Source organism: Ammospiza nelsoni, chromosome 3 (genome assembly GCF_027579445.1).
Source record: "Ammospiza nelsoni isolate bAmmNel1 chromosome 3, bAmmNel1.pri, whole genome shotgun sequence".
NCBI classification, from domain to species: domain Eukaryota; kingdom Metazoa; phylum Chordata; class Aves; order Passeriformes; family Passerellidae; genus Ammospiza; species Ammospiza nelsoni.
Window position 1 is genome coordinate 95986872 of NC_080635.1, and position 23472 is coordinate 96010343.

The following is a 23472-nucleotide window of genomic DNA, read 5'->3' on the forward strand; positions in this document are numbered from 1 at the left end:
GCAGTCTCAAGAGGGTGAGTTTAAACTTTCAATGCAGGTAACTTTATAAGTTTCAAGGCAGTTGAAATAAGTTACTATTTTCTTGGTAAAGGAGATTATTTGTTTTAAATTATTTGGGTTATATTTAGTTTAGTGGATAGTAGTAGGCAAGATTTTCACAATTGAATTAATGTAATTATTCTCTTCTTAGCAGAAGAAATTTGCAATAAATGTCATATGACAGTCTCAGGAATATAGAAATGCAATAATATCCTACACTTTTAAAGGAAATAACTTTTCCAGGCAAGGTGACACATACTCAGTAAAAGTACATCAAATTGTAGTTTGGATAGCATAAAATATAATGGAAAACAGCATCCATTACTTTCTTTTCTGTGTCAAATCATGTAACATTTTTAGATATTGAAAAGCTGATAACAGAACTGATAAAATGTTTTAATTTAACTAAAATAGAAAGGAAGCATAATATATTAGCATTAATTATGTAATAATTATAGCCATGTAATTAGTTCAACTAATTATTTTATAAATTGACATGCAGTTTATTAGTATCCTAAATAAAGGAAATTCAAGTGTTTATTCATTCAGTATTTTCTACTCACCTGATAGCTCTGATGACAGTTTTAAGAGCAGGGGTGAGATCTTCTACGGACACATCACACTGGCACCCTTTGTCATCATAAACATCATCTGTTCCAAGACTGGTGTCAGCTGCAAAAAACAAGAGCAGATTAAATAAGAGAAATTTAAAAATCTCTTCCTTAGTGTTTTCTAACAGCCTGCACAGTGCTTCTGGAAAAAAAGGGACTATGTATGACAGACCTCCGTCAGTTTATGAACTATATGATGCACTTGTGTATGTCTATGCTTGTGTCATAAAATGCCTTAGTAGTCCCAGAGTAATTAGCAAAAATTAAAAAGGAAGAATGCCCTAATATTTTTCAAACTAATTAATAGCTGAGAACCAGCATGTTATTCCTGATATCCCATGGTTTTTCATCACATTCTCCATTTTATGGGAAAGTAGTGAACTAACAGATGTAATGGCAGAATCAGAAGATGCTGAAGTTATATTATTACAGTTTTACCACTATGGATCAACCTGGCAATGAAGGCAAAGGAGAAGATCAATTTCATTTAATAAGCAGGCTGTGGAATGACCCAACACGTTATTACATGTGAAAATAAAGAAAATACTTTTTTACCAAGAATGAATAATTGTCACCTTAAACCTCAGAGCCATGCAGGTATTCCAGGCTTCCTTTTTCATAGGGACTTAAGCCAAGTTACTGTAAAAAAAAGTGGATCCTTTACATTTCCTAAACACCACCTTGCAGAGTTGCCATCTGGGAATTAGCCAGAAATCTCAGAAGTGTCCATTGTACTCAATACATAAAACAGGTACTGATGCATGACTAAGTGGTTTACAAGCTTAAAATGTGCTGGAATGCAAATGGAGCAAGAAGGGCAGGGTCAGGGATGCCCATACATCATCTATATTTCAAAGGCACGTGAACTACAGGAAAATTCTTTGGGGTAGGTGCTTTTCCTAACAAATCATCTTTCTTCAACTGCATAAAATCCAAGTGCTCAGAAGAATTTCACTCAAGGTCAGTGTATTTCATCATGTAAGTGTCTGCTTCATGAGGAACAGAGTGGAAAATGAGTGACATGAAACAGAGAAAAATGATGGGATTCAGTAACCCTCAATAACAGAGGAGATTTCTTCCCAGTCCTAGGTTGCTGCCTACATTCATGCTGTTATTTAAAACAACAGGTTTAGTCATTCAGAAACAATTCAAGTAAATAATTTTAGGGGTTTAAATTATAAGCAGATTTGAAGCACAGTCAGACACAAATGATTACAGGACATTCTTTCAAATTCCTTCTTCAGGAAGACTGCAGATTAAAGATGGAAAATATTATTTGTCAGTCAAAAGTGCCTGAAAATGTCATCGTACCTTCTAAATCTAATAGGGATGCCATCTTGGCATAAACAGTTTTGTACAGCATCTTCAGAACTGGTATTACTGCATTGTTTTCTTCACAGATTTAATGTTCAGCCATGCACATTTTTTGGTTGGGTTTTTTTTTTAAATGAATCTGGCTAGTTCATTACCCTTGGCATCATATATATTTTTTTCATCACTCTTGCTGAACTGGTACATTTATGACAAATATCTGTAGCTTTTAATAACAGGTGAATTAATTTTTGACAGATCAACTTAATAAAGAAAGATGGCTTACAGCCAATGTTTAAGCCCACATGAAACAATCAAATGCAACCATTAAAAATTAAGTTTTAAACAGTAAAAGTGAAATTTCCATACAAAACTTTGAGGTGCTATTACTGTAAGTCATGACTGTAATGATGCCAGGAGTGTTTTTTTCTTGTACTCTTTTGTGATCTTCACTCCTGACTTGGCTTATCTTATTGATAAAATATACATCTCTCTACCCATTCTGCCTCAATAACATTTGGATCCCTGCCCAGAAATGTGACTAGCTAAAATAAACTTTATAATTAATTTGATAGGTATATACACTACCTAAACCACCATCTCAGGACATGCTAAGTATTCCACAACACTAACTTTCCAGGTGTCACATCTGATCAGCCTCTCCAGTTACCTCTTCCAGTGTGGAAATCTCCCTGCTCATTTTTAAGTGCCATATTAAAACCAGAGCTTTTTATGCTATTGGTATTTCCAGTGACTCTCTAATGTTTGAATCTATCCAGTTATGCCAGTATAAATTAGGAAAAATACTGCTCAGATCACAAGTGCTATAGCTGTCTAAACTCAGTGAAACAGGAGACTCCAACCTGAAAGTTTAAAATAAACATGTTTCTGTATGGCTGTCTCACAGATACGGTTCCTGGGTCCTTTGCCAAGTATAGTGTCATTAATAAAAGGGCTTCCTTATCAAAGTATATCTTTGCAAAACTGTTTTGAGAACTGTGTGGTGCAATTACAGTGTTTCATGTTGTTCCCTTGTGGATAAAAAGTTCTGCAAAATTTTTAGACACATGATGGAAAATTCTTATAAATTTAAGCCAGCTTTAATAAGAGATGCTGCTCCTAATAAATCACCTTTCTTTTTTCTAATATTTCACTGATATGAATTTCCTTCATTATGGCAGATACTCAATATCACAGGTCAATAAAGCTTGTGAAAAGCTATAGCCTTGTTTGATTCCTATGGGAAACATTAATGTTTCTTAGGAAACTAAGCAGACCTGGGAAAAAGTTTGGGAAATGCATAGTAGCAATTCAGAGAAAAAAATTCCAGCTTAAAACACCACTGAAATCAAAGTTCACATTCTTACCAATTTTTCCAGTGGAAGCTCATGTTGTGTACCACATAGTTACGAGGTGAGATGTACTTGTATGCTTTCTGTCCCTCTCGAGTTCATCGTTGAGGTCAGGGCTGAGTTGGGGTCAGTTTGGCTGCTTTAGCAGCTCCAGCTGTTCAAACCTCTGCCAGCTCCCAGATGGGGCTAAGCCATGCTCTCCAAGCTGCTGTCTGTTCCCAGAGAGAGCCCTTCCTTCCTAGGCATTACTGGGGCAGCTAGACCCCCCAGTGCCAGCTCATGCCTAGCCCTGCTCACATCCACATCCTTCCCTGTACCCTTTGTCTGTGTCCTCTGCTCTCCTTGGGGGAGGCTGTGAATGTTCCAAGTGGGTTCCACAAGGAACTGTGGGCAGCAGCTGCTCTGCATGAGCCTGGCTTTGCTGCCAGTCTTTCCTAGGCTTAGCCCCCATCTCTCTTTCTCTCCAGCTACCTCTACCACAAGCTAACCAGCTTTCAAGTCTGTTCCATGGGCAGCTCAGGAATACGGCCTAAACAATGCCCCAAATGTCTTTCAATACACATTTAGACAAAATGTGTATTACCTGCAGGTCTCTTTTAGCAGGGCTCTCAGTCCACCTGACAATCCAGACCTTTTTCTAGTACCAGCATATTTAGAATTCAGTATGCGTTTTGATCTTAAACAAAGAACATGTTTATTTGACAACTGATGAAGCATCTGCCATTGTCTTATAATCTTAGACATTATTTACTTTGGGCTACTGTCTGGTCTTTGCTGCTTTTTAATTTCTTCCTCTTTCTTCCCAAACAGTCTTTGATTTAATCACACAGCAAAGCAGCAATTACCAAGAAATAGAAGAGGCATGCACAAGCCAGTAAAATTGTCTTGATATTTCCCCCTTTTTCACAGTATTTATGCATTTTTCATGCAAACTCTAGTCATTTATGATCACCACAAATGAATGGGCAAAAACATTAGGCAGTTCTACAGCATTATATGTCACCAACAAAAAAATTTACAAGTTTGTAGCTGCATTTCATATGACTCTGTGCAAAAGTTATTAATAAGGCTTGATTTATTATTTCTGTAAATAGTATGTGTCCTTTCTTAGAAGTGTTTTCTGTTGTTTAATAACATGCTTTGGCATTGAGAAAACTGTCATTGCTCTGATCACTCTCATAGCTCCTTGCTTTCAGTATCAGTAACATTCAAGTAATTATCTGCCTGTTAAACAGAATAAAAAAGATTTTTTAATTTCTGTTTTCTGGAAACAGCAATATGCTAGCAACAACAATCCAGCATTAATAAATGTGTGTGCCAGCACAATGAATAATCCTATGGAAGTGCATCTGACATAGTGACTGGTATGGTGATCCCAACATAGACCTCTTGACTCATTTTTGGAAGCCTTCAGAAGCACTTGGATCTTACTCTGACTGCACAAGAGGTAGTTAGGGTTCTTCATGTGGGTGATATAAATAATTTTGCTGATGCTGACAGCCCACCTTCTCACAGAAACCACCTCTGTGCCCCCCCACTACCAAGAACCAGGCCATGCAAAACCAATACAATGTGGGAAAATCTCAATAGGCGCCTGAAGTTGATAGCCTGCATATGACTTGCACTGACTCATGTTACAGCACAGTATTGTGTTGACTTGGTTAAAAACACACTGGTTTGGAAAAAATGTCGGATTGATTTTCATTTAAATGTATGACTCAAGGTGAAAATTGGATGGCGGCCTAATTTTCACAGGTGCAGAGTTGCTTTAAGCCATAGTTTTTAACTGTCATTATCAAAATTTAGAGTTTGAGTTAAGAATTGAAGTGCAAGCAATTCATAATGCAGCTCCACAGCCTGTTCTCCACCTTGCTCAGCAGCCTCATGGGAGTGTAGAGCTTCTCTGGCTGTCCAGGGCAGCAGTGCAGGGTGACACACTCATCTCGACACTCATTTTCTGTGTGAGCGGTCAGAAAGAAAATGAGTGGGTAATTCAGTGCATCTAACTTCTAGGCAAGTACAGCTGGACATGAATTCAAAGCTTTTGGGGGACAGATTGTCCCTGTGGGAGGTGCCAGTGCATAGGTCCGCTGCAGCAGGGGGGTCCAGGCAGCTGCTTTGTTATGAGACTCCAAACTGCCTTAGTTTACATGACTACGGAGCTCAGATGAACCCTCTTGCTTGAGAAGTAATGCCAGCAGCTTAATACTCATTATTCATTCTTTCAGCCTCCTTGGTGAGCAAATAGAGCCTCTGCTGTGCTGCTCTATGTAATGCCTAGGGTATCTGCAAGGTAGGTGTATGTCATTCAACTTTCCCCTGCCTTTGAAGTACCTTTCTTCACTATGAGCATTTACTGTGTTAGGGATTTAGCCTATATTCTCAAAAAAAAAAAATCCTTTACATATTTTGTAGTATTTCCACAGATGCTGTAATGCATAGAATGTTTCACAAAATCTCAGTTTCTTTTTTTCCCCTCAAAAATTACTCTGTGTACAAACATCTTGATGGTTTATGTTCATGTGATTCATGCAATTTCCCTTTCTATAAACAAAATGTGTATTAGCCTAGTGCCTTTGTTTAAATATGTTTCATGAAACTTCTCACCTCTTCACAAGCTCTCATCCTCCTGTTTGTTGAACCATGAATACAAAATCCCTTCACTACCCCTATAACTGATTTTCTTTCCATTTTGCCTTCGCTTTAAAACATCAACAAGCTGGTTCTCTCACAGTACATAGTTCACTTACTTTGTTTTTACTTTGATTGCTCACCAAGTTCCATAGGAAAAATAAACTAAAGAAAGCAATGCTAATTGTGATGGAACTTAATCACATAATTAATAAGAATGCCCAAAGCTTCCCCTGACTGGGAAAGGCAGCAGCCCATGTTTACATGCTTTCCAGAGCAGAGGCCAGAAAAAGGAGGCCCAAGGGAGTGAATTATGTATTTATTTCCTTGATCTCTGGAAAAAGAAACCAACAAAAGGAAAGACTTTCTTCTAATCAAGAAAGAAGGAAGAAGGCAGAACAAGTAGGAAATTACTCCAAAATCCCTCGTAGTAGACAACAGTGTACAAGTGGAAAAAATAAGAAAGCGGGAATAAGACTTACAACATTTAAAAATATTGTTTACAGGGAGCTTTTATGAAATGGTTGCCATTTCCATGCTAGAAAGAAATTTTTCAGAAAAGGAAGGAAACTGGTGGCAGTACTGATTGGGAGTTCAGTAGTGCTGTATCAATAGCCCATTCCTTATATTTCTCCTGAAACAGACAAAGCATTCCAGATGGGGAGGAGAAGAGGATGTTATTGGGAACTGCAGTGCAGTATGACGCACAGTATCTTAAAGGATATCCCTAACAACATTATCTATGTTAAAGCATTTCTTAAAATCGTCTGGTTTGGCTAAAATGGAAGATAGAATTGGTGGAAAGTTTTTTTACATATTCTGGATATAATGATATAGTTTTCTTTTTTTAAGGTCAGAAACCTAATTTATATCAATTATCATGTAATGCAAGTAAGTTCCAAATATCTAAAATTCAAGCATTCCCTTCCCTTAGTTATTATTTGACTTCTCAGAAATTTCTGCACTGGCAATATTTCATGGAACAGCTCCCACTTCTTAATTAAAAAGGAATCCTTTTAATTTTGAATGATGATATGGAGGACCAGGAGACTTTCTAAAAACAATTCATTAAATGCAAAATAATTATGCTGCTTGAAAGGCTGATCTTATTATAAATAGTAGCAAATTAGCCTGCAACTTTCGATGGCCATGTGAGAAAAACAAAAGAAGGTGACTCTAAATCTATGGCTTTAGTGTATTTTTAGCTACATGTTTCTGTTATTTTATATATACCATATCCAAGAAGTAAAAACTGTAAAATAAATTGCAGAAACATATTATAGTATCTGGAACTGTAGACTAATGAGCTAAATGTCACACTTAATTGACTGTGTCCCTTCAAGACCTTGTAGAACATATCACAGATATATGTCTGATATTCCATAAGGTCCTCAGAGTCCTCTGCCCTGGGAGATTTCCAAGTATTGTTGTTGAGGGAGGTCATAGACAGGGGCAAAGGGTTAGAGAGCTATAGCTGTTTTATATTCAGGTATCTACAGCATAGCCCTGTATTTTAAAAAGCCATGAAGGATTTCCTTGGTAATGTTTCATAAAAATAAAACTATTCCTCAAATGTTTCAGATTTGGTGCAAGTGGGTTACATGTGGCTGGGAAGTTTTATGACCATCCTCTCAAAATTAGTTCTTATCTCATTAGTACAGTCTTCACTGCAGATAAGGGTTTCTGAAACCCATGCAAATCATACTTCTGTGTGATGGTCTGCTGCTGCTCCTCACAGAGCTAAGCTTAATAATCATTATCACTATACCTGTGACCACTGAGTCCAGTGAGAAATGGTGCACAGCAAGTTCTTCAAGAGGTATTGTAAAGAAAGAGACTAAACTGTGGACTCATTTGGCCTGGAATAAACTAAAATAATGCCTCAAAACCAATGACCTGTACTTATTTTCACAAAAATGACTCAGAGCTTAGATCAGAATGCCAGATCTTCCTAGTTACAGTGACAGTGGTAATAAATGAGAGCTGTATCTGCTCTATGGAAGGCAATAACAAGAAAATAAATCTTTTGTCTAGCACAGATTGATATATTGCTAATAAATTTCATTCAAACTTTGACAACATGCAGCTTCACTTTGAACCAGCAAATTTAAGCCTAGATGTGGAAGCAACCCAACTAAGGACTTCTGCCACATCAAGTGAACCTTATCCAAGGTCAAGCTGTTTATGCTACTGAAAGGAAAACTTGTCATTTTTGCAATACATAAATTATATGGTAGTAGCTGAGGACGTGGGGGCTGAAATGCACAATTGCATTCTTTCCATGGCTCTTGTAATATACTCTACCCTCAGGATTTTGTGCAAGTACTCTCTGGGGAATGAAAGGCTAGAGGTCATGTGAGTGTATAATGTTTGGGGATGGTGCAAGAAATCAAATATTTCCTCAGAGAATTCTTTTTAATTAATCAAATGAAATATGTTTGTAATATCTCCAGTGCTGGATGCTTTTGATGTTTTATTCAAAAAGCCACACAATGTCTCTAGGTTACAGTAAAGGCACAATAACTCATTCAGGGGCTTAGAAGCATGGGATGGTAGAAAACAAGTATAATAGGGTATTTTTGTCCCTCACAGAAAACTGCATCCACAACATAATATTGGTTCATTAATTCAGCTGTGGTGGTACAAGACTGGCGCATGATTTAAGCAGAAAATGTTCTGTTCCTCAGAAAGTAAGGCAAGCAGGAAACAAAACAGGACAGGAACACCATTGTAAAGAAGAGATTTTGTGTGGTTGAGTGTCTGTGGATGGATACTCAACATACAAGAAGGCATGGGCACAGTGCCTTAAGCAAGGCATGTGATCACCAGTGCTATTTAATAAAGCACAGACTCTGTCATGGGGCTGACCCTGCTGGTGGGTATTCTCATCTTCTGGGCACCACTCCCCACAGAGAGTTTGGCTGCAGCTTCCCTGTTGTTGGTAGCAAAACAGGGAAGAACCAAAGCCATACTGCATGAGGAGGCCTTGGGGCCAGAGGTATCTCCAGGCTCACTTTGTGTACAGGTGCACAGGAGGCTGTGAGGGGCTCCAAGGTCAGGCAGCACCTTTGCCTCTGGGACATAGCATCCCTTTGGAAAAGACTCTTCCATGACGCTATACAATCCTTTTTAAGTGTGTGCTTTGTAAAGCTTTACTATTTACCATTCTTGATTGGTGAAAATTACCCTTTCATATACCTCAGCCTGATAATTCCCTTTTAGGCTGAAAACAAAGATGCCAGCATTCTGGCATCTTTGTTAATTTGTGCACAGTCCCCTCTTCAACAAGATTTCTGGAAGTTATGTACCACATGTCACCAGAGACTGCACATGTATTTAAAATCCGATTATGTAAGTCTTGATATTCACTTTCCCCTGTACTGTTGTTGAATGACCTAGAAAAGTCAGGCCACCAAAAACTTATCTAACCATCAAACCTCCCTCAGGTTTGGATTCCATTTGCAGATGCACACATGTAATTGAAATAGTTACTGCTGTTGTCAGACCCACTTTGTCAATGGCAATAAATGGTTTATGGCAGTTTCAGAAGATTGTTACTAACTGTAAATAAGGCCATTTGGGCAATGGTTTTGGTCATACTGTTCTAAGGCTGCTATGCCAGAATCCTTTTGGGATATACCAGTGGCTGGCTTAAGTGTTTTACTTGCTGCCAAGAAATTCTCCTTCTATGAATTTAATATGCAGTGGGGGAGTGCTAGAGTGTTTGTTGCTGGGTAGCCTAAGAGGCAAGCTATTACATTTTCAATCAGGTTAGCCTTTTAGCTACCCCCATGAGCTCCTATCTGGACTCAAAACCTCCCTTTGCAAGCCAGTTTCTAATTGCTAATGTTGAGTTTCTCTAGCAGTCTCTTTCTGATGGTTTTGGCCCAGATTTCAGCCATGTCCTTACCAGAACTCATTCAGCACTGCAAATTTTCTGTGTCGACCATTGATCTGCCTTAAATCATCCTCATATGGTAACAACTGCCCTTCCTTTGGGAAGCCTCTCCTTATAGATTTGCATTTTTCTTTTATTTTCACACAGAATTCAGTCCTCTGTCTAGGCAGAGCATTTACAACTCTACATCCCATACAGTGAAATGTCTTCTTTCTTTTCTCTTTTGGAAGAGGAAGTTCATAGTAAGACTCTATTTTTTTCACTGATATGAAGTTCTGACACTGAACTGGGTATCCAGCACTATGTTGTCACTGCCCTAAAAGTATATTGTAGTGCAATTTCTTCTCCCACCAAACACTCTACAGAGATGGAGGACTCACCAGAAGGACCAGCTGTTCAAGTGTATTGTTTTGTGCCCAAGATTTCACCCAGAAAAATTTGGCTTCTAGTTTTGGCTTGATGATTGGCCTGCCAAAGTTATTAATTATTTGGCTGGGGAATACCTCAAGGAGGAAACTGTAGGACCTGGCAAGCAAGAGATAAGAATAATATGCTGCAAATAATGTTTTTTTCATCCAGTGAAAAATGCAAGATGTTCTAAATTAAATACATCATCTTGAGATCTTTTTCACTGAGGTGTCAAATGCTGAAAGTATCAAGCTATGAAAGAAAAGAAAGAAAAGGAAATAAAGGTTAGTAGTGCCTGACTTTTCCTGCAAAAGTTTGGGTAAGGCAGAAGGGAGCTGTCTCTCAGCAAGTGAGCACACTGGACATCTCTCTAATCATACTGGTTCTAGAAGTAGTTGGACAAGGTCCCAGAATGGAAACTTGGCATTTGCCTAAAAGCTGGAGACAATGGAAGCTGTTCCTTCTGCCAGAGATGAGAAATGGGTTGTATCTGTTGGCCCCAGTTCATAAGGGTGGACTAGTAGCAGGAAATCACTGACCAGGAAACAGGCTGTGCTCACCCTGAGGAGCGGGAAGATCTTCAAGGGCTTACGCACAGCAATGAGTGCTCTGTTGTTGTTTCTGTCTTTTATCTACAGATAAGAGATACACATACCCAAGGTGCTGTTTATGCCACCTTTTCCGTGAGAGGGAAACAGTCAGAGGTAGCATGATCTGCTTGTGCACATAGTTGCTATTGATGGCAATATGTACAGGACAAAATAGGGGACATGCTGAGGAAATGCTTCTATGATAAATGGGCTGATGAAAAATGAAACAGGTGCTTCAGTGAGGTGCAGACTGGGGCAAAAGTGAGCCACTGATACTCTGAGAGAGTGCTCAGAAAATTACTTTCTCCTTAGGTCATTTGCAGGCACAGTGTGAATTACAGGAGTTTAACCTATGAAATTACTTCTGATGCGGTTTAGGGATGATACTTGTGCTTTATAAGTGATTATGTTGGATGCCTAAATTTAGACAGGGTAGCTTCAACCACTATGCCACCTAGAGCACTTCTCAGTTCCCATTATGGCCTTGGCTGAGCTTCACATCAGTGTGAGACCCAGGCTAAGTCACATAGCCCTGTGATACAGCTGCCATGGGACATAAGCCAGGGCCTGTAACCCAGGATGGAGACAAGAGTGGATAGCAGTGGATAGTGGAGTGGAGCAACCTGGATAATATCCTGATACACCCCAGCAGCTCACTGTACCTCAGGCAAATTCAGAATTTCGGAAAATCTGAGACATATCCGTACGGGAGGTCTAGCCTGGAATGATGATCTTAGCAAATACCAATGGTTTGTCTCGGTTGCCCTCCAGGAAATGTTTATTTACCCAGGCTTTTCCTGGAGAGATCTGTTATGGAGAACATCCTCACTGAGGGATGGGGCATTGCAGTTTAATGAGTTTTTGCAACTTACACGTTTGTGGTAATATGTGCTCTTAAAAAGGAAGCAACATCAACATTGCACTTCTGTCTAATTAGTCTTACCACATTTGTTGTATGTAGCATGCATGATGCCACTGTAGAAAGAGGTTGTACCTTTCCCATTCAGGCAGGGTCACTGCATTCTGTGGCAGTCAACCAGTTTGTTTCCCTTGTTTTTACATGGAGAGTACCACAAGAAAGAGCAAAACATTCATAGATTGGGAAATATGGGAATGGTGAAAGCCAAAACAAAATCAGCTGTGGCAGCAGTACCCCCAGAGCTATGTGAGTGCACCTTTCAGTGCTGGACCCATCCCACACAGGGGTCAGTTTCACTTGGTTCTCTCAGCTCCTCCTGTCAGGGGGCTGCTGTCATCCAGTTTGGTGCTCCTTGGTTAGAGAAGTCATTGCCTTTGTTTTAGCAGGCTTCATCAGATGAAGATCCTTGCCCGAATACTGGTTAGTTTAATGCCAAAGTGGACTTAAGCTAGAGAATAGAGCAGCATAGGAGGCAGCTTGAGGGAAAGGCTGGGCTGCCTGCTGCAGGTTCAACAAGACATTTTTAGGAGTGCTTCCTACATCCAAAATACCCTATAGAAAGCAATACATAAAACCAATAACACTTGTTTTGTTTGCAAAATCTACTGCCTTATGAAGGCAGATATAACCCTGTAAAACTGAAATCACCCAGTAGTGTATCCCTTGGTGGCAGGTGATTCCATCACCAGTGCAGGCACTGGGACTCCTCTGCCTGAGGGAGCCACTTCTGCACAAGCTGTGCTCCTGGCTGGCCAAGGCACAGACAATGCTGGCTGTGCTGTGTGGACACCAGCAAGAGGCAGCAGGTTTGGGCAGCAGCTGAGCTCAGCAGTGGGAGAGTGGCCATGACAGAAGAGCTGCTGTAGCCAATTCCCTGGGATGCCTTTAGTCCACTGTGACTTTTCGCAGAGACCCCTTTTCCACCAGTTGCTCCCTACGCACCACTGACATGATTTCTTATTAAAAAAATAATCACATTATCAGGGTCTTTGAAGCAGACTATAGCTGGCTTGTGTCTCTGGCCCCAAACAGCAATTCTTTCTGCCTTCCTGAAATGTGTACAATCACTGTGCAAGTGTGCAGGAGTGTGAGCAGCTGGGAGCAGCGTGCAGTGGCAAACAAGGGGTGAACAACTCCTACCATCAACCATGGGTTTGGGCTGGGAGCTCTTGAGCCGCAGCGAGGGCCTGAAGCGGGTTCGGTCATTGAAGCTCCAGCTCTTCTGCACTTTGGTTGGGCTGCCCTCGGTGGCAATGTCAGCACTTGGTGAGCGGCGATCTCCCACTGAAGATTGCCTGTTTTTTATGCTTTGACCTCGTGGGCTGGCCATCCGGACCCGCTCCTTGAAACTTAGCTTTTGACTGTGAGAGAGAGAAATATATTTTATTTCATAGTTACTTCAATCCTTTTCTTTTTTCTATTGTATGATTATTGAAAAAATTGTGTAAAAAATCTCAATGGTATGAATCGGTTTCTTAAACACTTTTATTTTCATTGAATATATTTAATTTGTGAATGGAACTGATTTGATGTTTTTTGATAGAAGCATTAGCATTTCCAGTCTATCATACAGTACAGAATAAACTTCTAAAGGAAATTAGAAAATAGAAACAATTTCACCCAATTATTATATACTAATCTCCATGATGTTTTTTCTATTCCTTGAACTTGAAGGTTTGTTTCCATCTTAGTCAGCCAAGTTCAGTGCATTTCTGGCCATATCCTCAGATAAACAAAACCAAACTGTATTTTATTGTTACTGCATGCCATGTAGTATTGTCTGGTTTGAGGTTTTTTTAAGCAGGCAAAGAATACTGTTAGCATATACTCATGCTTTTGCAGGACGTGGCACTTCAAACATTTCATATGCATGATTAGTGATCACTCATATCCAGAATTCCTTGTTAGAGCACTTACTTGGACAAGACAAAACCAAAGTTAATAAAATATCCAAGAAACAGCATGATGGCTGATTAATGGAAATGTAATGATATGCTGTGTGGTCCCTAAAGTCATTGCTGAAGATTTAGCTGGGAGCTGACCGTGTGCAGGTGGTACTGGACAGGTAACAGAGCCCAGCCAAGCTCATGATTGTGTCTGCTGCATCAATGGTCACCCTGTGGTCTTACGGTTGACCAATTTTAAGGGTTTTTTTTCCCTCCGGCTGTGCTTGTAGACCTCTCCCCCAGCCAGCTAACTGTGGGTTTTGTACATTTTCTATTTCCTGGAGCTTAAATTACCTTTGCCCAAACATATCTGATGAACATCCTGTGGTCACTGTGACTATCTACCTATGCTTTTTAATTATTTAACATTTTTGCCTTTCTTTGTCCCTTCCTGTAGCAGAAGACACAAAGAGCAAACAGAGAAGGAGTCTGATACCAAGGTCTGGAAACCTTGTTTTATATGCAAGGTTAAATTCAATTGGTTGAGCAAGGGAATGGTCAGCTTGATCAAGTGTTCCTGTTCTTTCAAGGGGAGAGATGATGAGGGCAATGCAGTGTCTGTTCATGGAAGGGTGTTACTGGGACTTGCAGTCCTACTGCCCTGGCGTAGGCTTTGCAGGGGGACTTTTAAAACACCTTTACCAATGACTGTCTACCTGAAAATTATGGGGGTTCTTGAAGCTAAGACACTTTCTAGTACTCTCAAGGTCTTTGCACTTAATTTCGGCATGCCCATAAGATGTTTTGAACAGATGTATGAACAGATCCTGGGATAATTAACTAATGCTAATATGGACTATGTGGTTCTTAGATATTTAACCTACTGCATTCTGAAAATACAGTGTTAACATGTAATTATATGAAATGGAAAGAAGTTATAAACCTCTGTGGCTGTGAAATGTTGAGATAAACATATCTTTGTCCATGCATAGCAAAGCATAGCATTTCAGTCTGAGTACAAACATTCCTGAGAGCAGAAAGGATGCAGTTTGTTGCAGGCAAAACACATGCTGGGATGCTTGTAATGTGATAATTTTCAAGAATACTAAAAAATGAACACATCAATAGAAAGATTATTAGATAAATGTATTATAAATGTATTTCTATATGGCATGTCTGATTACTTGGAAGAATAATACCTTTACTATATTTTCTCAATGTAATCCCCTTCTTTTCTTGACCAAATAAGCAATTGTTGAAATAAATACATCACAGGGATGAAAATGTTATCTATTTCCATTGTAAATTGCTACCCAATGCTGTGGCATAAGGAATACAAAAGATCCACAGAACCCAATGTTTGAAAGAAAAGTGTTTCAGAATTTAGCTTTGAATACAAATTACATTTCAAGACTGAATTATATTTCAGCTCAGGAATCTTTTGCATTTCACAGCAATGAAAATATGTACAATATTTATTAACCACATTATTGCATTGTCATGTTATACAGAATGAGGAAGAGAATCAAAACTGACTTCTTCTTATAGATATTATTCCTACAAGTGTCCCCCTTTTTTTAACTCCCCTTATGGCTCAAATTGTACTTGCTATTGAAAAATGAAGTCAACTGATGCTTTTTCCCCCCCAAACATCAGAATTAAAAAGTTTCTGGACAGCTCTCATCCTGCTGCACAAATAAAAATGAAAGGAAAATGGGTAAAATAGCCATAAAACCTATCCATATAGGTAATATTTTTTAATAATCACATCAACTCCAAAATAAAAATGAAAATTTAAAACCAACACCAAAACAGAACATGTATTGTTCTGTCAATTAATTTGCACTAATGAAAGCAGTGGTTGCCTTTAAATGATTGGTAGACATGATTATTTCATTTATAAAAGCTGAATGGTACAGAATGACTACTTAACCTGAATATCTTTAGTTCTCCAAATCAAAGCAGCAAGGCAATGGTGAAAGGAACAGTAGGCATTTTATCTCTACTACAGACATTTTTCAAAAGTGCAATGCTGAGAATTAAAATATTAATGTAAACTGCAGAGCTTTTAGTTAAAAACTCAAATCAAGTCTGCTTTGTAGCAATGACCATGTACTGGCACGCCAAGGGTCCATGCAGAGAGCACTGCATTGTGAAGGGAAACACAGCCCCTGAAGGAGGGAGGCTTTGAAAACTCTCTTCTGCATCTTGAGATGCATACCCAAAGAGACCAGCTAGAGCAGTTCTTTGCTTCTTGGATCCCTGTTCCTATTTTGAGACTGGTGGGAAATGTTCCTGAAGTCACTGGGTCCCTCTCAGCACAGGCATAAATTGTGTGACTGACAGTGGAGAAGAAAGGTTGAGAGAAGAAAGCTTGTGCTTGGGAACACACTGTCTTGGGGCTCTTCTATGTATGAGAAATAACAGATCATTAAGGAGTAATTGAATCAGAGCACTTTGAGCATTCCCTGACCATGCTTTTCTCCAAAGCAAAAGTCCCTTTCCTTATGATAATGCCTAGCTCCTGGCTCTGGATTCTTTGTTGCAACAGCAGTAGAGATGGTGTTAAAATTGCAGAGTGAAGATAACACACCATTCAAGCATCTTTGGACATTCTGCATTTGAATCAATAGCCAGTGACTCCTTTAGAGCCCTTTATTCTGATTTAATGCTGGTTGTATCAGTACTGGCTTGTGTGTGCTAAAAATCCTTCAAATCTTTCAGGTCCTGGCCTATTATATTTTTATCTTTCACCTTTTCTCCTCTCTTTTTACCTGGTATCCAAAGGAAATCCCTTGAATCAATGTAAACCTGTTAATTACCATTGGATATTCACCCATCCCCATAAGTATTCACAAACTTCGTGTGTTTGTCCAAAAGGCAAAAACCATGAGAAAGAAACAGGAAAATAAAATAGCACAAGTTCCTAAATCAAAACTAAATTACAATGATCTGAGAAATCCACAGCTGTCTCCTGTTATCTCTGCATTCCTTTAGATGTGTGTCTGTCCATCATTTCTTGTACTTTATATGACTTATAATTTAGCCTAATTGGTTGACATACATTTTTCTTCCCTGACAGACTTCCCTGGCAATGGTAATTCCTTTGGACCTATCACTCCTCTATTCTTGCAGGCTGAAAGTTGTGGAATGTATCCTTATTGATAACACTCGAGCTTTGAAGCATCTTTTAGTGGAGATCAATTAAAACTGGCAGCTATAGAAAAGGAAGCAAATGACTTTTCTGTATTTTTCAGCCTTCTGAAAGGTCAGTTGTAGGATCTTATGGCTTATTGCTCCCATTTCATGCCCAAGGAGCTCACTTCCCTAGGATAGCAAATGACTTTCTAATTTTTATTTCTTCGTTTTCAAATCCTGCCTTTGCCACCTTTGATCTACGAAGGAATGGGTGTGTAGGGACACTAGAGGTCACTGTAGCTTCACTCAGAGGGAACGATCACTTTCTCCCGGTCCAAATGACTGCTCTGGAGAAGTGCACGCAAACCTTTGCTTGCTCTGTCTTCCACGGACCATCTCCCTATACTTTATTAACTGAGCATCTCTTTCCTTCCCAGTCCCACTCCCCCATTTGCCTGCCACTTTCCTAGATTTCTGGTCAAGTTAAAACTTCTGCTCTGCCTCAGTCTCAGAGCTGCAGCACTACTGCTTGCTACTAGCCATAATTTCACCTCGTTTTTCAGCTTTTCATACTGAGCCAGTTGGTGGAAGCAAGAATAGGAAGAAATTGAAATGAATCAGAAATAACTGGAGGGCCTGAGGGTGAGGAAGAAGGACTTGAGTCTTGAGACAGAAGATAAAACTGCCAGAAATTATCACCTATGGCAAACAACAGCAAACAGGTGCCCGTGCCAATTTTCAGTAGTTAGCTACCTATAAATACAGCTGTTGGCTCTTACTGAGCGTACAAATACTTTTACTGAAATTAAGCTAAATTGAACAAATGCAAATGCAATGGATAATACTGTGAGATCTAAAGTTCAAAGACTTCACCACCAGTCTCATGCTAGGACCACAAACTCAAGAAATTTATCGTTGTATCTCATACCTTCAATAAGTAAAGCAAGAATTTCAGCCCACAATATATTATATTTCAATTGTCAATCAGGAAAAGTAAATATTCAGGGTGTTTGTGAATTTTTTCCTTTTCAAAACAATTTCTAAATGAAGAGAAACTATTTTGATCCTAATTTTCTGTAATCAGTTTGCACTTCCACTGTCTTTTACATTATTTTTAATAAGTAAGAAAAAATGCAATCAGCTTGAGATATGAATCATAGGCTTCTTCCCGTAAGATTAATCTATCTAGGAATTACCATTTTTGGTAAGAGACTCAATTTCTAGAGAATTCAGCTGAAGCAGATGCTTGATTTCACTTGCACTCCTCTACCTTCCAGTACAGGATGCAGGCACATCATCCACAAGCTGTGTCCAAGGGGATTCTTCTCAAGAACAATTGCACATTTTGGCTGTTGTAATTGCCTAGCATGCTATAGCTTAATATTCTCCACTAATAATTAGATGGAGAAATCAACTGCCATGGTCATAAAAAATCCTCTTGGACTTGGGGAAATGGCTTTACCCAAATATTCAAACCCAGTTTTAGATCTCCACAGGGTAATGCATTCCAAAAGTTGAAGTGTCAAGCAGAGAAGGGGAATGGGGCTTTGTAAAACCACGATGCGCTGCCACTGCAATTGTCTGGCTGGATGAGTTTGAAACAACTGGTGTTGCTGCCACTGTGTTAATGGCATTGCAGGCAACAAGCAAAAAGGGACTTACAGGCACTTAAAATAAATAGGAAACATTTGGAGAAGTAAGGAACTTTAAAGCACCGAGGAGGGGAAGTGAATGGATCATGCACCTGATGTTAGTTGGCATTCTCAAACATCATGTGAATAGGCAGGATGCTGAATACCTATGTTTCCGAGGGGTGTACATCCTGAAGAGCTTCTGTTTATTACTACAAAGCTTACTAGGAGTGAGGGGAGATAGAGGACTCTGTTACTAGGCATTCCAGTGCTGGGTGAGGGGTTAGGTTTTCCACCTCAAGCTAGATTATGCATCATTGGCAATTTCTTTTTTATATGGTGCATGCAGAGTTGTTTACATTAAATCTTTTAGAAATAGATATGGTATAGGAGGTGAAAGAATTCCATAACATAATTTACTAGTTTCCTTCAGAACAGGGCTGAGTTTTCCCCTGAAGATCTTATACTGGCAAAACTGCTTCTTATTGCACCAGAGAGAATTGTCTGAATACGGAATGCATATTCAGCCTCATGAGTTACAAGACTAGATGGGCGACATTCATCCTTTGCAGACACCCAGTGCATGTCCTACACACAGTTTAAGACTGATTATGCTCTCTGTAGGTGACAAGATTCATCAGTCTTGATCTAGTTTCCTGCACAGGAACTATTTCAGCCATGTTGTATAACTGAACAGAGATAAATGTTTGATTGCTTTCAGTGTGTGCATTTGCAGATATTAAGAATTTAAGATATAGTCTTTTAAAATAATGTGCACAACTCTGGAGCTGATTTATAGAAATATCTCATTTATAGCCTGGATACACCAGAGAGGTTGTCTACCAATACTTTGATAAATGATTAATTAGAATATTTGTGAGTAAAATTTTGGGAAATACAACATATAAAATCAATCTGAAGCTGCAGCCTCATAAACACAACTCTCTCAACTCAAATGCATAGCAACATTTCATCACCTAATGAAAGACTGCAGGTTTATACATGACAAAACACAAGAATTAATTTCTGTAAATATGAGTCAATTAGGTAGGAAAGAAGATAATGAACTTTTCCTGAAGATTTTCTTCGCTGTTCTTAGAAGGGAATATAGAGCAAAGAGCATGTTCAGAATTCAATCCAATGTACTGCTTGTGCAAACACTTCTTCATTTAAGAGTGAAACAAGAAGAATCGTACTTTGTTCGCATAGCATCCCATGCAAGTCACTTAGCATTGCAGTAAGAAACAAGTTAAATAGTCAAGGACAGGTATCTCAAAGTACATTGCAGCAGTTTGCATTTACATCTTTGCCACAAAAGACCACATACACCACTTCTATTTTCAGTGATACAAACATACAGTGATATATCAGCATAAGAGCAATAAACAGCCACTGAAAAAAACACACCTTTTTTAAAAGGCACTGAGGGGTCTGTAGGGTTCTTACAGTAGAACATGATCTTAGAAGTAACGAGTTCATTTTTACATATACCCTAATTTGCAGCAGTGCATATATTAATTAAGTGTTTCTGAAGGAGTAAACATCTTCCATTCAGTGAAAATAAAGTGAATAAATTTGGCTAAATTGTTGACTCAATTTGAAGCCACAATTGTTATCATCAATAGGGAGAGCACAGCATGGTTTTGACAGCTGGGTGTTTCGGTTTTTTTTTTCATCTAGTTTCCAGTTATTGTAAGTAAATTTGTCTCTTTTAGTGCTTGCTGGTACAACTGGGAATAACCTCTCCCCTCTGCACAAATCCCAGTTTTAGAGGGATATGCTCATTTACTGGCAACTTCTGTCTCACCTTTAAAAAAGTCAATTTTAAATGCTGCTGTCAAAAAGACTAGGAAATACAGCTGGTGAGTGCAAGAAGTTTGGATCAGACTGTAATAATTTAATGAGATCAATGTGTTGCTAGCAAGCCTGTGGAGGTAATGTATACAAAAAGTCCCAGAACTGACAGAGCAAATCCTGTCCCCTTGAGTCACAGTGACACTAACAGCAGTTACACATGCTTGGAGGAAAAGGTCGGAGTCAGGTGCCAGAGGAGCAGTCTGGGAAGTGGAATGGGACATGGGTAATTGATGTGAAGACTGAATAACCCAGAAGAACTTGTGAACCACAGTACTACTCGGGGCTGGATGTATTTCAGGGGCTGATATGTCATCAACACTTTTTTCCTTGGCTTTTCAGTGTTTTCTGCTGGGAGGTAAATTCTGCTATTATCTGAGCATGCTGATACCACAGTGCCAGCTGCCAAATGCTGGCTGATTCCCATCCCTAATGAATTTCTGAGATAGAGCCATTTCTAGCCACTGAAGCCTTTCCTGTTCCTAAGGATTTGGGCTATTAGTGCAGCAAAGACCAGCATTTTCTCCCAGTGCCTTAGGACATGCCTCTCCAGAGCTTTATTTACCCAGTGAGGATGGCCCTGCCAAGGCTTGCTGGTGCCAGCTGTAGGCAGTCAGAGCTCAGCTGGGATCTAGGCTGGGTGGGAGCCCATCTGGGCTCCTGGCTGACAGCAGTGGGGCTTTCTTCAGCACAGGTACCAGCCTGGCTCCTCTGCTTGAACTGAGCCATGGGGGAGTGCAAGCCATGCAGCCAGGAGGAGGTGAGACATTGCAGTGCTGCTTTCCCCCAAACTCCTATGTCCCAAAATGCTCCTTAGGAGGGGATGACAGAAAAGTTAGAAAATGTGGAGACATGGCACTGAGGAAGTCTTGAGAATGCTCCTGCAGAGCAAAGGTGACATCCAACCAGACCCATCAAAGGGTTCTCCCTGCAATGGAGGGTTGGTGGGCTTCTTGACATTGCCAAATTAAACTATATGTCTGTAATTTCCACTGCAAATCCTGCATTGATTTTACAGCAGAAGCTGGGGACATGTCCTTGCTCAGGAGCTGGGTCTGGGAAGGCTGGTCCACTGGCTGCTCTGTCATTGTTCAAACTGAGCTTTTCTCAAAGCTACAGCATGTTAGATGTGTAAAAAATTGCCTATTTTTTCCATAGAAAAACTGGGACAAAGAAGCAAATTTCAGCAGCATATGAGTTTAAAAAGATCCAATTTGTGATTATTATCCATCAATGGTTGCAGTTCATTGAACCTACTGTACAGAACCCAAGACATCTAAAAGCCATTAGGAAACAGCAATTTCACAGATAAAAGAAATAAAAGAAACTACAAACCTGCTAGAAGATTCCCCTTGTTCTTTTCTTCAGGTCAGGGAGTGGGAGGGAAAAACATACTTGTTATGCAGACAGTAATCACATTACTTAGTTAGAGATGATGTTATATGTATGATAGACATAAATGGATATGTTAATTGGTGCACAACACACACATTACATTGCAACCACAAAAACATTCAAGCAAGACTCATAACTACAATGGTTCTGGAAAAGAAACTTTTCAGGTTTTTTAACACATGCATAACATGCTTAGTACATACCACTGCAGACTGAGTTGGCAAAGCACTTAGGCAAAATGCATTGCTGACACATATATAACAGAAAGCTGTAGTTTCTTATTAGATATGTTATTTCTGGTAAATAAAAAGGTTCCATTTTAGCACAGCAATATACTTATTTAAAACAAGAAGTAGATGCACTTTTGAGGGACAGTCATACTTTAGAATATTTTATGTGGGATACAGCTTCATTATTTATGTAATTTTCTATCCATCCATTTATATTAATGTTGCTTTCAGTCTGTTTGTATATGTAAAATATCAATACTTCATGTAACTTTTAATCTAAAAGGTTCTTTTAGTGTGGAGCAGTTTGGAATTAGAGTTATGGTAATGGATTACTTACGGCTCTGTTCTTGTCAACTCTTTGAAATTCAAAGATCAGCTTTGGATACCCAGCCAAACTTCTTTTTGGCTGAGCTTTTTGGCACACAATTACCTTTTTACTGTCATGTGGATGTTCATCACCCAGCTTTGAGAGAAACCACTAATTCTCTTGCACTGTCTGCAATTAACAACAGTTAAGATGCTTATCAGAGCTTTCCCATAAGGCTCTTAGCGCTCTCCTTTTTGATCTTTATCAAGTGTTCTTTACTTCCTGATCTGTGCCACGTATTGAATCATCAACTTGCTGCCTTCTGCTAAACCTTTTATTGAATTATTGAAAAGTCTTGGGCTGCCAGTGCTGTGTGAATTCTCACCCAAACTAGGATATCAAATATTTCCTGTCTGCCAAACTGTGGCAACAGGTCTTTTGAGTCGTCTTCTACTGTCTGTATGTATGACTGCATATATAGTTTGTCCTAAGGAAATACTGAATATATCAGAAGTTATGACAAAAAGGAGCAAATTCCTCAGTGCATTCACCTGCAAAATAGCACAAGGCACTCTTTCTTTGGAAAGGTAGATCAGCAGCTACAGCCTTATACAGAGGCACAGGCATAAACATACCACTGAACCAAGGGACAAGCTCTGCATTAAACTTAATATTTTTCTCCTTGAGGATAATTTGGAATGAGGTGAATCATTAACTGTGATGCATGAGTGGGTTGTTGGGAAAATGTTTCTAATGCCTGTGCATTTCTAAGATAAATAGCAATGATTTGTATTTGTTCCTAGGCTCCTACATTATATTAATCTGATTTGTTAGTTGAAGTTTTTAATGACAGGACTTGAGAGGACTAAAGACAACAAACCAAGACGAAACAGACAAATACTACTTCTCTATAAGCTTGAACACACATCAAAACCAGCACCAGCTGCCATATTTGTACCTACTTTGTAGGGCTGCAGGTATGCAAGGCCTTCAAATGAGGCTTCCAGGTAGCAATGGAAACTGATTTCTCATCAGCAGCATAACTGCGCCATACACACTACGTGCAGGATATACGGTAAAAAAAGAAAAAACAAGGCAAGAGGGAATAGGGGATGAAACAAAAAATTGAAAAGCAGATTAGTAACCGATACAAGATGTATCTTTCTCTTATCATTCATAGCACTGATACATGCCTGAGGGGAGGAAGAATACTTTCATAATATCGCCAGGTGGCTGCCATGTTTGTTCGGCTGGCGTCAGTAGAATAAAACC

General features: G+C 39.3%; 1 protein-coding gene across 4 annotated transcripts in view; it reads right to left on the reverse strand.

The window, feature by feature from the left end:
• Window positions 1-23472, reverse strand: part of KCNQ5 (potassium voltage-gated channel subfamily Q member 5) — a 283110-nt gene that overhangs the window by 14172 nt on the left and 245466 nt on the right. The window contains exons 8-12 of one of the 4 annotated variants that reach the window (XM_059468559.1): window positions 23163-23257; window positions 21604-21630; window positions 18582-18638; window positions 12900-13120; window positions 603-711 (exon numbers count right to left, since the gene is read on the reverse strand). In XM_059468559.1, the coding sequence (XP_059324542.1) occupies window positions 603-711; window positions 12900-13120; window positions 18582-18638; window positions 21604-21630; window positions 23163-23257 (509 nt within the window). The remainder of the gene's footprint in view (window positions 1-602; window positions 712-12899; window positions 13121-18581; window positions 18639-21603; window positions 21631-23162; window positions 23258-23472) is intronic. The other 3 variants (XM_059468563.1, XM_059468561.1, XM_059468562.1) reach the window with 3 other exon arrangements.